The sequence below is a fragment of the Bombina bombina genome, chromosome 11 (genome assembly GCF_027579735.1).
Source record: "Bombina bombina isolate aBomBom1 chromosome 11, aBomBom1.pri, whole genome shotgun sequence".
Taxonomy (NCBI): Eukaryota; Metazoa; Chordata; class Amphibia; order Anura; family Bombinatoridae; genus Bombina; species Bombina bombina.
Window position 1 is genome coordinate 41,915,438 of NC_069509.1, and position 17,797 is coordinate 41,933,234.

A 17,797-nucleotide genomic window follows, 5' to 3' on the forward strand; every position below is an offset into this window, starting at 1 on the left:
GAGTAAGATTAGGATTCCCAGGATATTGTCCTTTCTCCAAGAAGGATTGGAGAAAGGATTGTAAGCTAGTTCCTTAAAGGGACAAATATCTGCTTTGTCTATCCTGTTACACAAGCGTCTGGCAGAAGTACCAGACGTTCAAGCGTTTGCTCAGGCTTTAGTCAGAATCAAGCCTGTCTATAAACCTGTGGCTCCGCCATGGAGTTTGAATCTAGTTCTTTTAGTTCTTCAAGGGGTTCCGTTTGAACCTTTACATTCCATAGACATTAAGTTGTTATCTTGGAAAGTTCTGTTTTTGGTAGCTATCTCTTCTGCTCAAAGAGTTTCAGAATTATCTGCCTTACAGTGTGATTCACCTTACCTGGTGTTCCACGCAGATAAGGTAGTTTTGCGTACCAAGCCTGGTTTTCTTCCTAAAGTTGTTTCTAACAAGAATATTAACCAGGAAATAGTTGTTCCTTCTCTGTGTCCTAATCTATCTTCGAAGAAGGAACGTCTTTTACACAATCTTGATGTAGTTCGTGCTTTAAAGTTCTATTTACAAGCAACTAAGGATTTCAGACAAACATCTTCCTTGTTTGTTATCTATTCTGGTAAGAGGAGAGGTCAGAAAGCGACTGCTACCTCTCTTTCCTTTTGGCTGAAAAGCATCATCCGTTTGGCCTATGAGACTGCTGGCCAGCAGCCTCCTGAAAGAATTACTGCTCATTCTACCAGAGCAGTGGCTTCCACATGGGCTTTCAAAAATTAGGCTTCTGTTGAACAGATTTGTAAGGCAGCGACTTGGTCTTCACTGCATACTTTTGCCAAATTTTACAAATTTGATACTTTTGCTTCTTTGGAGGCTATTTTTGGGAGAAAGGTTTTGCAAGCAGTGGTGCCTTCCGTTTATGGTACCTGTCTTGTTCCCTCCCTTCATCTGTGTCCTAAAGCTTTGGTATTGGTATCCCACAAGTAAAGGATGAATCAGTGGACTGGATACACCTTGCAAGAGAAAACAGAATTTATGCTTACCTGATAAATTACTTTCTCTTGCGGTGTATCCAGTCCACGGCCCGCCCTGGCATTTAAGTCAGGTAAAAATTTTTTTGTTTAAACTACAGTCACCACTGCACCCTATGGTTTCTCCTTTTTCTTCCTAACCTTTGGTCGAATGACAAGGGGGTGGAGCTAGAGGGGGAGCTATATGGACAGCTCTGCTGTGTGCTCTCTTTGCCACTTCCTGTAGGGAATGAGAATATCCCACAAGTAAAGGATGAATCCGTGGACTGGATACACTGCAAGAGAAAGTAATTTATCAGGTAAGCATAAATTCTGTTTTTCTCTGAGGGTGATAAATCTTTATTTGGGGCCTAGTTTCCACATGGCTTGTTAGATTACTCCTAGGAGTACTTTTTTAAGGCCCTCTGACTTTGAGTGCATGGTGGGAGGGGCCTATTTTCGTTTTCAGTCTGAGACATCCAGCTTCCCTGAAGGAGTCCTCTGGCTTATAGGACCTTTATAGAGGGTTTTGTTCCTGCAAAAATCGTTTTTAAGGGCAGGTAGGAGCTACAGCAGAGCTGTGGCAGTGTGTTTGACTGTTTGTTAACAGGTTTAATGTTTTTCTAATTCGTTTTTGGGCCTGAGGGGTTAATCATCCATTTGCAAGTGGGTGCAATGCTGCTTTAGTCCCTTATACACACTGTAAAAATGTTGTAGAGTTTACTACTTTTTTTCACTGTTTTGCAGTTTATGTGGTAGTTTTTTTCTCTTAAAGGCACAGTACCGTTTTTTATTATTGCTTTTTTCACATTTATTAAAGTGTTTTCCAAGCTTGCTGGTCTCATTACTAGTCTGTTAAACATGTCTGACATAGAGGAAACTCCTTGTTCATTATGTTTAGAAGCCATTGTGGAACCCCCTCTTAGAATGTGTATCAAATGCACTGACCTTTCTATAAGTTATAAAGACCATATTATGGCTTTTAAAGATTAATCACCTGAGGTTTCTGAGACTGACAAAAGGGAGGTTATGCCATCTAGCTCTCCCCACGTGTCAGAACCTATAACTCCCACTCAAGGGATGCCAAGTACATCTAGCGCGTCCAATGCGTTTACTTTACAAGACATGGCGGCAGTTATGAATCATACCCTCACAGAGGTATTGTCCAAACTGCCAGGGTTACAAGGAAAGCGGGACAGCTCTGGGGCTAGAACAAATACAGAGCTCTCTGACGCTTTAGTAGCTATGTCTGATATACCCTCACAATGTGCAGAAGTTGAAGCAGGAGAGCTTCTATCTGTGGGTGACTTCTCTGATTCAGGGAAGGCGTTACTTCAGTCTGACTCTGAAATGACAGCATTTAAATTTAAGCTTGAACACCTCCTCGTGTTGCTCAGGGAGGTTTTAGCGACTCTGGATGACTGTGACACCATTGTAGTCCCAAAGAAATTGTGTAAAATGGACAAATACTTTGCAGTGCCTGTTTACACTGATGTTTTTCCAATCCCTAAGAGGTTTTCAGAAATTATTACTAAGGAATGGGATAGACCAGGTGTGTCGTTCTCTCCCCCTCCTGCTTTTAAGAAAATATTTCCTATAGATGCCGCTTCACGGGACTTGTGGCAGACGGTCCCTAAGGTGGAGGGAGCAGTCTCTACCCTAGCTAAGCGTACAACTATTCCTGTCGAGGACAGTTGTGCTTTCCTAGATCTTTATACAACAAGGTTTTATTCTCCAGCCTCTTGCATGCATTGCCCCAGTCACTGCTGCAGTGGCTTTCTGGTTCGAGTCTCTGGAGGAGGCTTTACAGGTAGAGACCCCGTTGGATGATATCCTTGACAGGCTTAAAGCTCTTAAGTTAGCCAATTCATTTATTTCTGACGCCGTTTTTCATTTAACCAAGCTAACGGCTAAAAATTCAGGTTTTGCCATTCAGGCAAGTAGGGCGCTATGGCTTAAATCCTGGTCAGCTGATGTCACTTCAAAGTCTAAACTTCTCAAGATCCCCTTCAAAGGGCAGACCCTATTTGGGCCTGGACTGAAGGAGATCATTTCTGATATTACTGGAGGAAAAGGCCACGCCCTTCCCCAGGATAGGCCCAACAAGTTAAGGACCAAACAGACTAATTTTCGTTCCTTTCGAAACTTCAAGAGTGACGCAGCTTCATCTTCCTCTTCTACAAAACAAGAGGGAAATTCCAAGCCAGTCTGGAGACCTAACCAGGCTTGGAACAAGGGGAAACAGACCAAAAAGCCTGCTGCTGCCTCTAAGACAGCATGAAGGAGTAGCTCCCGATTCAGGACCGGATCTAGTGGGGGGCAGACTTTCTCTCTTCGCCCAGGCTTGGGCAAGAGACGTCCAGGATCCCTGGGCTCTGGAGATTGTTTCCCAGGGATATCTTCTGGATTTCAAAGCTTTATCTCCAAAGGGGAGATTTCATCTCTCACAATTATCTGCAAACCAGATAAAGAGAGAGGCATTCTTACATTGCTACTGTAATACTAGTACCTACTAGTTATGGGAGTGATCCACCCAGTTCCAAAGGAGGAACAGGGGCAGGGCTTCTATTCAAATCTGTTCAAATTTCTCAGGGTCCCATCCTTCAAGATGGAGACTATTCGAACCATCCTACCTATGATCCAGGAGGGTCAATATATGACTACCGTGGATTTAAAGGATGCTTATCTACATATTCCGATACACAGGGATCATCATCAGTTTCTCAGGTTCGCCTTCCTAGACAGGCATTACCAGTTTGTGGCTCTTCCCTTCGGGTTAGCCACGGCACCAAGAATCTTTACAAAGGTTCTAGGGTCCCTTCTGGCGGTTCTAAGACCGCGGGGTATAGCAGTAGCCCCTTACATAGACAACATCCTGATACAGGCATCAACTTTTCATATCGCCAGGTCCCATACGGACATTGTTCTGGCATTCCAAAGGTCTCACGGGTGGAAGGTGAACGAAGGAAAGAGTTCTCTCTCACCTCTCACAAGAGTTTGCTTCCTAGGAACTCTGACAGTTTCAGTAGAAATGAAGATTTATCTGACAGAGGTCAGGTTGTCAAAACTTCTAACTTCCTGCCATGCTCTTTATTCCATTTCTCGTCCGTCAGTGGCTCAGTGTATGGAGGTAATCAAATTAATGGTAGCGGCAATGGACATAGTTCCATTTGCCCGCCTACATCTCAGACCACTGCAACTTTGCATGCTCAATCAGTGGAATGGGGATTACACAGATTTGTCCCCTCTACTAAATCTGGATCAAGAGACCAGGCATTCTCTTCTCTGGTGGCTATCTCGGGTCCATCTGTCCAAGGGAATGAGTTTCTGCAGGCCAGAATGGACTATAGTAACGACAGATGCCAGCCTTCTGGGCTGGGGTGCAGTCTGGAACTCCCTGAAGGCTCAGGGTTCGTGGACTCAGGAGGAGGTCCTCCTTCCGATAAACATTCTGGAACTAAGAGCGATATTCAATGCTCTTCAGGCTTGGCCTCAGCTAGCTGTGGTCAGGTTCATCAGATTTCAGTCGGACAACATCACGACTGTAGCCTATATCAACCATCAGGGGGTAACAAGAAGCCCCCTGGCAATGTTGGAGGTTTCAAAGATAATTCTATGGGCAGAGGTTCACTCTTGCCATCTCTCAGCTATCCATATCCCAGGAGTAGAGAACTGGGAGGCGGCTTTCTAAGCCGGCAGACTTTTCATCCGGGGGAGTGGGCGCTCCATCCGGAGGTATTTGCCCAGTTGATCCAACTTTAGGGCAAACCAGAACTGGATCTCATGGCGTCTCGTCAGAACGCCAAGCTTCCTTGTTACGGGTCCAGGTCCAGGGATCCCAAGGTAGCGCTGATAGATGCTCTAGCAGCGCCCTGGTCCTTCAACCAGGCTTATGTGTTTCCACTGTTTCCTCTGCTCCCTCGTCTGATTGCCAAGATCAAGCAGGAGAGAGCTTCTGTGATCTTAATAGCCCCTGCGTGGCCACTCAGGACTTGGTATGCAGATCTGGTGGACATGTCATCCTTTCCACCATGGACTCTGCCGCTAAGGCAGGACCTTCTACTTCAAGGCTCAAAAGCCTGTCACCAGGAAAATCTATCATAAGATATGGTGTAAATATCTTCATTGGTGTGAATCCAAGGGTTACTCATGGAGTAAGGTCAGGATTCCTAGAATATTATCTTTTCTCCAAGAAGGATTGGAGAAGGGATTGTCAGATAGTTCCTTAAAGGGACAGATTTCTGCTCTGTCTATTCTTTTGCACAAACGTCTGGCTGAGGTTCCAGACGTTCAGGCGTTTTGTCAGGCTTTAGTTAGAATCAAGCCTGTGTTTAAACCTGTTGCTCCGCCATGGAGTTTAAATTTAGTTCTTAAAGTTCTTCAAGGGGTTCCGTTTGAACCTTTGCATTCCATAGATATTAAGCTTTTATCTTGGAAAGTTCTATGTTTAGTAGCTATCTCCTCGGCTCGAAGAGTTTCGGAGTTATCTGCTTTACAGTGTGATTCCACTTATCTGATTTTCCATGCAGATAAGGTAGTGTTATGTACCAAACCTGGGTTTCTGCCTAAGGCGGTATCTAATAAGAATTTCAATCAGGAGATTGTTGTTCCTTCCCTATGTATTAATCCTTTTTCAAAGAAGGAACGTCTATTACACAATCTTGATGTGATTCCTGCTTTAAAGTTTTATTTACAAGCTACGAAAGATTTTCGTCAAACATCTGCTTTGTTTGTTGTCTACTCTGGACTTTCATGATTCAGATAGAGAATACAATTTTAAACAACTTTCTAATTTACTCCTATTATCTAACTTTAGCAAATGGTGTAGAGTATAGGGCCCGTAATGAATGTGATAACTTCCATTGGAAATCCAAAAGCTTCCAGGACCACCCATTACTAGTTCCTTTTGACCCTGTCAAATGCCTTCTTAGCATCTAATGACAAGGCCAGCATGGAAGTCTTTAATGTCTTAGCTTCTGAAAACATATTCAGTCTTTGCCTACCAAAAGTAAAACTGACTTGGTCAGTATGAAGCAGAGAGGGTAGAATAGTGCAGAGTCTATTTGCCCACAATCTTGAATATATTTCTTTCCAATGGCATGGAGAGTCCACAAATCAATTCAATTACAAGTGGGATTCAACTCTTGGCCACCAGGGGGAGGTAAAGAACAAGCAAAGCTGTTAAGTATCACTCCCACTTCCCATAAACCCCCAGTTATTCTTTGCCTCATTCATTAGGGTGGATGTGCAAAGATGGTGTCTGAAGAAAATCTAATGGTTAATTTTTATATGGGTACTTTTCCCTGCAAGCAAGGATTGGGGCAATGCTGTGTCCATGTAATTCTCTTTAGTAAGAGTAATGCTGGCTATTAGCTGTTGGAGGTCGGTGAGGTAGTCCTTACTTGAACTCCAACAATGTATGATGCCCCTGATATAGAAAACCAGGGTTGGTTACTCTGATTTTCTTGTATCTTGTGATCATATGAGGTTAACACACCTAGAAGTGCTGTGACTGCTCCACAGCTGAAGACCCTGGAGGGTAAAGTCTTTAATTCATATTCAGAAGGACTGGGACAATCAGGGACCTAGTGGGACCTGCTACCTCCAGATGGGGTTTATCTGTTAATAATATATCTGATATTTTTTAGATATGTTACGGCAGAGCAGTATTATGATTAGGGATTTGCCGCTTCCATGGCCGAGCATTCCTATAGGGACCCAGCCTGTATGGTATGTGGGGACCGGCTCTCTTTTAGAGGTTATATACCACTTTATTTCCCTGCACGGTCTGTTTGTTTCAAATATGGGTAATATGTTTTAAATATTTGTAAGGGCATTTAATTATTTGTATTTGGGTCTTATCACTTTACCTCTGCTGAGGGACCGGGCCATTAAAGGGACAGTCTAGTCCAAAATAAACTTTCATGATTCAGATAGGGCATGTCATTTTAAACAATTTTCCAATTTACTTTTATCACCAATTTTGCTTTGTTCTCTTGGTATTCTTAGTTGAAAGCTAAACCTAGGAGGTTCATATGCTAATTTCTTAGACCTTGAAGGCCGCCTCTTTTCTAAATACATTTTGACAGTTTTTCACCACTAGAGGGTGTTAGTTCATGTGTTTCATAAAGATAACACTGTGGTCATGCACAGGCATATTTGTAAGGGTATTTTATTTATGTATGGGGTCTTCTCTCCCTCTGTTGATTGATCGGACCGTTGATGGCGCAGTTAGCCTGCTTATTTATTTAATTGATTTAGCAGTATGCTTATATTACATAGGCTGTTTTGTCATGTCATCGTAGTCTCCTCCCCTGCATGTTTGTGTTCGCGGCAGTGAGGCCGTTTCGCCTACTAGAAGCAAGAGGTAAATCCTAATTGGACTTGTGTTTTCGCCACGCCATGGGGTTTTTCTGGTCCTGATCTCTTGCTAGGTATGTTCCGCTATTGTGGGCGGTCACACAACGCCACTTTGCTAGTTTTTGGTGTGCTCTACATATGTTGGCACTTGTCAGGAGGGATCTCTTACATGGAGATCGTAGACTTTATGAATGTTAGTATTGCATTCTGTTTTTGAATTATTTAGGATTTTTATGTTTATTCGGCACCTCCTTTCCGCCATTGTGGGCGGTTTCAATAGCGCCGCTGTACTAGTTTTTGGTACATTCTGCATATGTCGGCTCTTGTCAGGAAGAATCTCTTACAGGAGATCGTAGGCTTTCTGAACTATTGCGTTCTGCTCTGCTTTACTGAGTATTTTATGTTTATACGGCACCTCTTTTTTTTCCCTTGGCAGTTGAGGGAAGATCTGCGGGCCGCAGACATTTATTGTTTCATCAGCTCTGCTATATAGACCTGGAGTTCTAGGTTAATACCTGAAATGGCTGGTCACTGATCAGATTCTGAGTGTATAGTATGCTTCTTCTGTTTAGTCAGAATATGGCTATTTATATGTGTAGAAATGTTATTTGCACAAAGACTAATGTTATAATATTATTTTTGTTGAGAGGGGATCCTTTTCTTAAAGATCCAATATGTCAGCACCTTTATTTTCAGATGTGTTTTTCTCTGAATTATATTGCGTTTTCCATCATTTTTTTTTTTTATTAAGATTCATAATAAGGCATACAAAGCTGAAATGTCAGCGCAAAGTAAACAAAGAAATAGTTACAAAACAGTCAAACCATAAACAGATTTAGACACGGAAATAGAAAGTACATGACATTAGTATACACAGGATGTGAAAATTATGCCCTGTCAACTAAACACCCTCTAAATGATCAATAAGGCCTCTCTTGGAGCGCTCAGAGTCTTAGGACAAGCTATTTAGCTAAAGAGGGCTATTAAAAACTTTTAGAGACCACTCTTGGATCCCAATTAGTGAATCTTATTTTTTCTTTTTACAAGGGATGGAATAAACAATTTTCACTATGGTTGAACAAATATTTTAAAACTAAGTAATATAGAAAATAAAATGGGGATGAATTTTAATCCTTCAGAGAAAGCTATAATATCGGAGCCTGATAACCTGACAAGTTGTTATAGGTGCTATATTATAGTAGTTCAGTAAGATGCAAAACTATACAATACAAGATATGAGATGAAATCTCCACAGACAGTTGTGCGAATTGATCTATCCAGATATATGACTGCTAGATTTCTAGAGTAATGTAGTTAAGTTCTAGGAAGTTAGAATCATAGGGAGCTCAGTGTAACATATAATCATATCCATAACTAGCTGCCTAGCTCTCTTAATAACAGTGAGTATTTAATGATGATACTCTACACAAAAATATAGGTAGAACAAACACAATCAGTTATAATTCGCATCTACAACCCCCATAACAATTATACATAGAGCTATAAATCTCATGGTCTATCCTCAGTCGCCCTATATCGTTGGGGTTGAAGCTATACTACCAAACTTGTAAGGTACTATTATAACAAATAACTATATACCCCTCTTATACAATCAGACTAGGAGCTCTATTCACATGTGCTGGGTAAAACCTCTGAAAAATAAAATATGTGGGTGCTAGAATTATTATTACATATCAGCTAATTATTAATTTACAGAACTCCAGCTTATCTAACCCCACATGATATAAGCACTTAATAATGTGTGATTTCCTGTAGCTAGTAATTTTGATGGACTCTCTGGATAAGGCTAGGGGCATGCTACCCCGGCCGCGGATAGCATACCAACAGAACATAATATGTAAATACCCCAGCCTGCATTAGGAAAATAAAGAAATACATAGTGAAAGGATATACACTACTTCTAATATAAATATCATACAAAGTACAGTTCAAATCTGATATTCTAGAGATAGCATTCTATGGGGTTAGGTCTTTAATGTCACTGTAGCTCTTGCAAGGTAGCGTTGTGAGGCAAGACTATAGGTTGCTGCATCTACAAGCAGAAATTATGCTCTGAGTGTGAAGTAATAGCCGTTAGAAAAACAAAGCGAGTATTTAATAGAAGACCTATACTGTGTTTCACTTATTGGTCATCTTATGGAACCAGCTCCAATCAAACCTAAACATTAAACATTGTGGAGGCTACAGAATATGAATACATCATTAGTGGAGGGGGGAGGGGGGAAATGATACCAACAAAACTGAACCAGTGAGCAAAAATTATATGTATACTTATAGGAGCCTATCTCTGATTCATATAAGACACATGCAAAGTATATACATCATACCCAGAGGGAAAAACGTCTAAAATACAGGACAGTTTGCAGCCATTAGTACACATTCAGACTAGAAGTCCTCATAAATATGGCAGTCTTATGTCTAAGCCTTTACCGCTCAAATTAGTTTGGATAATACCCCCTCTTCCTTGTTATATGCAGGCTCAATATAACAAACCAGGACTTCTTGGCTACTGCAGTGGTTAATAAGGTGTCCTTATGTATATTATAGTGAGAAGGACCTGATTCTTATGTCTCTTTTTCAGCCCACTCCGTGCCGTTCAGTGCTAGGGACATTAAATATAATATTGTACCCCAAGAGAGTGAGTTGCCAGCTCCTTAGCCCCAATGTTTTCACGGAATGAACATAAGGGTAGCAAGACAACTCTTTCCAGAAATAAAAGTCGAGGGACTGAGCTGGAGCTACCTGTGAGCGTCTCACCCTAATCCTCACAGTTTGTGTCGCAGAGATGTAAGAGGCCATGTGTGATTAATTATCGGCATAAGGCTGTATCTGTAAGGTAGAGTCCTCAGCTGCTGCTTGGATAATGATATGGTAGCTATCAAGGACTTTTGCAGCCGAATCATCCAGTACCCTATCCAGTCGGCTCTCTGTGACCAACAGAAGAGGTCTTACCCCTCCGTCCACTCCAAGAATGCCATCCACTGTGCTCCGCGCAACTGCATTGCACTCCATCTCAGTCTCCTCGAGAAAGATGTGCGGGCTGCCTCCGGGAAGAGTTGAGTCCTCTGTATGCTGATCAGAGTCATCAGCTGTGGCGGCCCGATCCAAGGGCCACATTGTCACGGAACCTTGCTCAGGAGGCGGGTCACAGGCAGCTGGAGGCACCGCTGATGACTGTGTCCTCCTGGCAGCCGAGCCGCACTCAACCCTCAAAGCGCTCCATTCCTCTTTGAAAACCCTAGTGAGTTGTTCAAAGTGAGCTGTAAGTAGTGCTTCCACTTCCTGTAGTTTCAGCTTAACGGCTGGCTCCATTTTAGGTAGGCCGATGCGTGGCTGTTGCTGGGGTTTTTCTCTTTTCTCCTCTCCACCTGCCTTCACTGCTCTGCGCATAAGAGAGGCTGTAGAACAGACTCCGATTTCTATCCCCACAGTTCCAATCGCTGCAGTTTCCAGAACTGCTTTACCCGGAGAACCGGGGGGGGGGGGGGGGTGTCAAAGAGAATGTAATGTGGCCGCCGCCTTCCCTCTGACGGTCCAGACTTGGGCTTCAATTTAGGCTAATCTGGCAAAAGTAGTATCAGTCTGTAGAGCAGTGTGTTATAAGTCCATAACTGTAGACAAACAAAACAGATGGGTCACATAGCCTTTGATAATCGGCGGATTATGCTGATGTTGTGCAGAGCTCCAAGTATTGCAGCCTTTCATGACTGCCGCCCGGACACGCCCCGTTTTCCATCATTTTTGCTGCTATCTGGTGGTAGTTTTAAAAATGATCATGCTTATGGCCCTTCTATTATAAGCTTTTTCCCTATCTCTCAAACTGACAGCATTTTCGGTATTGTTGGGTCAAATATTGATAGTATCATGTACTATATATTTTTACTTATCAAAGTTTCCTTTTTACATAAAGGGAAATATGTATATTATCTCCCTAATCTGAGGTGATATTGTTCTAATGTCTGTAACATGTAGGTTATCAGATTTAACAGGGGCTTATGTTAATCTTTCTGTTTACTTATTTTATTCTCTCTCTTATGAGGTGAATTTTTACTCTACCTGTGACATGTCTGTAGTTCTATTTTATAAATAGGGAATATATTAATCTCTCTTGTGGAGGTGATTTCTATTTCGGGTTAAACAATGTATGAGGTCCTATTTTATTTAAAGGGTCTTATGTTTACCTCTCTTATTGAAAATGCCTACAGCATATATGTTGTCCTATTATTGTATAGGAACTTATATTTATCTCTCTTATTGAGGGGATCTTTTTCTTATGTCTGTGACAGGCATGGTTATAGGACTCTAATATATATCTTTCTATAGAAATCCTTCACATTTTGAATGGATAATTTCTAAAATTTGTGACATTCCGTATCCCTTTATTGTCTTGACATCATAAGAGTCTGATGCTATTTATTATTCTAAGCATTCTAAGCATTCTAAGTTTGCTTATTATATCCCTTTCTAGGGGCATATATATATTGGGTGTTTTTAGGGATTTAATATCCCTAACTTATATAGTAGAAGTATGTCTTGATATTGTTATCACAGTATCTCTGTTTGTTTCCTCTTCTACTGTAAATAGTCAAATCTTTTCCCTCTCTGTCTTCAGTAGAGGTTTATACTAATATCGCTTTTAGCATTACCCTTATGCTTTTATTATTTTAATGTTAACATTGGCATGTTTCATTCCTATCTGTTTCTCAGTAGGAATTTATCTGGATATGTTATAAGCTTTAGGTTTTCTTATCATATGTTAATGTAGAGGGATTTAAACATTTCTTGTTTTATCCTTACTTTCTATATATAGAATACGTATATCTGATTCGTTTCTTTTGTATCTCTGGTTCTTCAGATCATATAAACCTTTCACCGGTTGCTTAAACCGGGCATTGTAAAGTGTTCCTTCATTCTGTCCTACTTCTTATCATAAGGAGTTTCCGTTGCATAACCTGGATGTTGTGTATGTTCTGCAGTTCTATCTGCAGGCAACTAGAGATTTTTGACTCTTTTGTTGTACTCTTTGGAGCATGTAAGGGTCAGAAGGTCTCTTCTTCTTCACATTCTTTTTGGTTGAGAAGTGTTATTCGGTTGGCTGTTGAGGCTACTGAACATCAGCCTCCTAGGAGGATTATGGCTCTTTCCACGAGGGCTGTCTCTTCTGCCTGGGCCTTTAACAATAAGGCTTGTGTGGAACAGATCTGCAAGGGGACCACTTGGTCCTCGTTGCATTTTAGATGTTTTTTTCTTCGGCTGAGGCTTCTTTAGGAGGAAAGTTCTTCAAGTGGTGGTGCCTTCTGTTTCGATACACCTATCTTGTTCTCCCTCCCTTCCATTCTGTGAACTCTAGCTTGGGTATTGGTTCCCACTAGTAATTAAATGGATTTGTGGACTCTCCATGCTATTGGAAATAAAATAAAATTTATGTTTACCTGATAAATTCTTTTCTTTCCTGGCTTTGAGAGTCTATGACCCGCCCTTAATATTTTTTTAAGATGGCGTTTGTCTTTTTTTTTTTTTTAAACCAAAGGCACCTCTATACCCTTGTGTCCTCTTCTATTTTCGTATTCCCTCGGCTGAATGACTGGAGGTTTGTGGGAAGTGGGAGTGATACCAACACCTTTGCTGGGGTGTTCTTTGTCTCCCCCTGGTGGCCAGGAGTTGAATTCCCACTAGTAATTGAATGGATTTGTGGACTCTCCATGCCAGGAAAGAAAAGAATATCAGACAAGCATCAATTTTATTTTTCACGTCCAAGTTTATCAAAGAGATGAGTCTATAACTACCGCATTGAGTTGGATCCTTTCCCGCATTTCAGGATCATCAAAATAGTTGGTTCTAAAAATTCTTAACGGAAGGAACCTTGATCTCTAGGCTCTGCAAATACCGATAACAGAAGTCGGTTAAATAATTTTGGAACCCTTTGTAGAAGGTTGCGGTGAAACCGTTGGGGCCTTATTTCTCTTTAGCTGTTTAATAACTTTGGTTTATAATATTTGACTTTTTAAATAAAGGGACCTGAAAGTCAACATTAAATTGTAGAAACAAAAGGTCCCAATTTACTTCTATGGTAAAAAATTTACTTATTTTCTGTTGTATCGTTTGTTCAAAGTTTCCAAGAGAGCATACATAGGTAGGCTCATGATCTTGAGGGTAGCATTGTTTATAATAATGTTATGTTATACATATAGTGCTCAAGACATATGCATGTTCCTGAGCCTACCTCAGTATGCTTTAATGGAACAGAAGGATACAAAGAGAAAGCAATACATTTCAAGTAAAATATAACATTGTTTTTCTTTAATTGTACACTCTATGTAAAATAATGAAACTTTGACTTACATGTCCATATAAAGGGACATCTTAGTAATGCTTGAAATGCACAGAAGTAATATTAAGTGACACAATCCTCCCCAACCCTAAATGGAACATTGTGGTTTTTGTCAATAACAAAGCTTTATTAAAAAAACTAATATTTAATTTCTTCTTGCTACAAAAATACAAATTGTAAAATAAATATAGCTAACATTCTCAGACAGGTATATTTTAGAAAAAGTATTTGTTCCTGTCATTGAGAAATATACTTAATTATACCCCTTAGAGAGCCACAAAATAATAAATTTCCAGCAGAATTTGTTGGAGTGTCTCCAAGACCCAAAAAATATTTTACTGAATCTAGTCCATTATGATAGAAACAAACAAACAAACATAGCGACAGGGATGGGGAAGGCCACCAAACACAACTCAAAAAGAGCATATTTGAAAAAGTTGGAGAGAGATTTCTTAGCAACGTTTGGATTGGTTTACATACATTCCCCTTGAAATGTCTTGTGGGTATATTTATCTTATAAATTAGCTCCTGCACGGATCAAGTATTGCGTGCATGTTTTTGCACTATCCATTCCTCTCCTGCCTCTGTGATGGCAGAGGGAAACCTACAGTTCTCAGAGATAAATGATCAATTAGTAGACATTGTAAAGCTTTTGGCTTCTAGTTATCAAGCCGTCTACTTACCTGCCTTCGCTGGCCCCAATACGCCCGCCTAAGCTCGCCTCACATCGCCGCCGCGGACCTGAATATGCTCGCCAAAGTTATCAAAAAAGCTGTCAAAAAGCCGCGCACCAAGTACGGGGCGATGAGCAGCGGACTGTGATAGTTATCACTCATCCGATCTCGCTGCTCTTCGGCTTTTTCCCAGCTTTATTGATAAGCTGTCACTAAGCACCCACACTAAACTACACTGTTCTACCCCCTATACCGGCGCCCCCGGAGCCCCCCGCAACTAAATAAAGTTATTAACCCCTAAACCGCCGCTCCTAGACCCTGCCGCAACTATAATAAATGTATTAACCCCTAAACCGCTGCTCCCGGACCCCGCCGCCACCTACATAATACCTATTAACCCCTATCCTTGTCTTTATTTTAACTAGGTAGCAATTAAATAGTTAATAACTATTTAATAGCTATTGTGCCTAGCTAAAATAAATTGAAATTTGCCTGTAAAATAAAAATAAATCCTAAAATAGCTACAATATAATTATTAGTTATATTGTAGCTATATTAGGGTTTATTTTATAAGTAAGTATTTAGTTTTTTTTATTTAGATTTATTAAAATAATATTTAAGTTAGGGGGGTGTTAGTGTTAGACTTATGTTTAGGGGTTAATTAGTTTAATATAGATGGCGGCGGTATAGGGGGGCAGGATAGGGGTTAATAAATTTATTATAGGTGGCGACGGTGTAGGGGGCAGATTAGGGGTTAATAAGTTTAATATAGGTGGCGGCGGGGTCCGGGACTGGCGGTTTAGGGTTAAACAATTTATTTAGTTGCGGCGGGGTACGGGATCGGCAGGATAGGGGTTAATAAATTTATTATAGGTGGCGGCGGTATAGGGGGGGCAGGATAGGGGTTAATAGGTATTATGTAGGTGGCGGCGGGGTCCGGGAGCAGCGGTTTAGGGGTTAATCAGTTTATTAGAGTGGCGGTGGGCTCCGGGAGCGGCGGTTTATGGGTTACCATCTTTAATATAGGTGGCGGCGGTGTAGGGGGGCAGATTAGGGGTGTTTAGAGTCGAGGTACATGTTAGGGTGTTAGGTGTAGACAGCTCCCATAGGAATCAATGGGATGTCAGGCAGCAGCGAACATGAACTTTCGCTATGGTCAGACTCCCATTGATTCCTATGGGATCCGCCGCCTCCAGGGCGGCGGATTGAAAACCAGGTAAGCTGGGCCGGAAAAGTGCAGAGCGTACCTGGTAGTCATTTGATAACTTCCAAAAGTAGTCAGATTGTGCCGAACTTGCGTTCGGAACATCTGGAGTGACGTAAGAATCGATCTGTGTCGGACTGAGTCCGGCGGATTGAAGCTTACGTCACATAATTCTACTTTTACTGGGCAGCAGGGCTTGATAAATTAGGCGAATCAGCCTTGCCACAAATACGCTGCAGAATTCCAGCGTATTTGAGGTTGACGGCTTGATAACTAGAGGCCTTTGTGTTCTTTGTTTTACATCCATAGTTAAACGTGTATATTTTTAATTGAATGTCATTTTAAATTATCTCACTGTTTGTTTTTATATTTTTAGATTTCCCTTGGGAACCTGAAATTAGGGAAATACCAATACCCAGTATTTTTAACAATAAACCAGCGACTCTGATGTGTACAGTTTCTAATGTATTTCCTGATAGTCTGACTGTGAAGTGGTTAAGAAAAGAAAGGCAGAGTAACAAATCTGTTCCTTTATCTGACTGTGACAAATATAAGATTCCGGATAACCAGCGAGAGAAGCATAAAGATGGCACATTTATCTATAAATCACGGTTAACTTTTATTCCATCTGTGAAGACTGATCAAGGGGCTGAGTTTATCTGTAAAGTGGATCATCCTAAATTAAAAAAGAAACAAACAAAATCAACAGGGCCCCTCCAAATAACAGGTACAAAAGCCGCACTAGTATATAGCAAACTTGTTCTTATTGTGAATAAAAAATATACATATCGCACCAAATTAAACATTTTTAAATGTTTTTAAAGGGACAGAACGGTCCAAATTGAAATGTGTGTTGGTGCATTTCAGTTTTAAATAAAAGCATGTTTGCAATATACATCCATTAGCAACAACACTTCTAGTAAACGTTATTACTGTTTCAGTGGCATACGGACATATGCTACATGCAACTAGAGGATCAGGATTCAAACACCATGAGTGCTGGCGGTGGTGTGTATTGCGGCAGTGAAGACTTAATTTGCGTCATCGTCATGCAAGTCATCACTGACTTTATGAGAAGGTATACCATTTGACCGTTGGTGCACGTGGCACTCACAACATATGTGTGTATGCAGCTGACAGAAATACCTTTTACTAGAAGCATGTTTGCTAATGGAAGTAAAATGCAAAAATGGTTCTTTTTGAATTGAAATGCACAGATCCACATTTCAGTTGAAGCATTTTTATCCCCTTTAAACCTGCTATACATGGGGTAAAAATGATAGAGAGTGAATAAATTAGAGAACACTGCTACATAGGAAACATCTGAGGGCTGTGTAGAAACAAAAGGGGGGGGGGTAGCTTGCAAGCCAAGCTGGCTGTATATCTGGGTCTGTTATTCATTTTAAGACTAAAAGAACTGCTCTTAGATGTAAGTTTAACTGTATGAGGCTAGAGAGGTAGGTTTTGTAGTTTTTGAGGGAAGAATTAAAGCTGCACAAACTTTCTGACATTTTCTTTTCTTTTGAATGAACTGTAATTTAAGAATTACCATTTTAATGAGAGCCTTTGGTGGTCTATAGTCAGCATTGATAACTGTGGGGGAGGGGCGCTTCAGAAAGTGAGTGGTCCAGTTGTTGTGTCTTTAGTGATAAAGATACAACTTTTGGAATTGTTCTGCAAATGGATGGAGCAGGATTTGGCAAAAGAGTACATTTTGGGAGTAAAGGACAGCACAGGGTTGAGTATTTCATAAAAGAGTGAAATTGAGGTGCAGGAGTGAGTGGGGAGTTGTCTACAATTATAGATATTTCTGGTGTTGGTGATGATAGGTGTACTCAGCAGGAAGAGATGTTAGTGAGACAGCCAGTGACATAACATGAATAATAGGTTAGGAGAAGATACATAGGTATCTGTGTCATCAACATAGAGGTTGTATTGGAGGTGTATCAATTTGTATTGTCCACATCTCTGCTAATATTTTACTATATTGTATTGTGCATGAATGTATAAACGTCAGGTATTATGTATCCTTTGTACATGTGCTCAGTATTACTTAAAGGGACAGTGTATTTGATTTTCTTTATTGTTTAAAAAGATAGATAACCTCTTCAGTACCCACTCCATAGCTTTGCATATCATTGTTTTATTAAGGTACGTTTTAACCTATAAGTTTGCATGTTTCGAAGCCCCTGCAGGTCGCCCCTTATCTCAATGCTTTTTCTTTTT

The 17,797-nt window shown here is 40.8% G+C and overlaps 1 protein-coding gene across 1 annotated transcript in view; it reads left to right on the forward strand.

The window, feature by feature from the left end:
- The window catches only part of LOC128641937 (uncharacterized), a 469,590-nt gene that overhangs the window by 194,839 nt on the left and 256,954 nt on the right, over positions 1–17,797 (forward strand). The window contains exon 10 of the mRNA XM_053694531.1: positions 15,948–16,298. Within this exon, the coding sequence (XP_053550506.1) occupies positions 15,948–16,298 (351 nt within the window). The remainder of the gene's footprint in view (positions 1–15,947; positions 16,299–17,797) is intronic.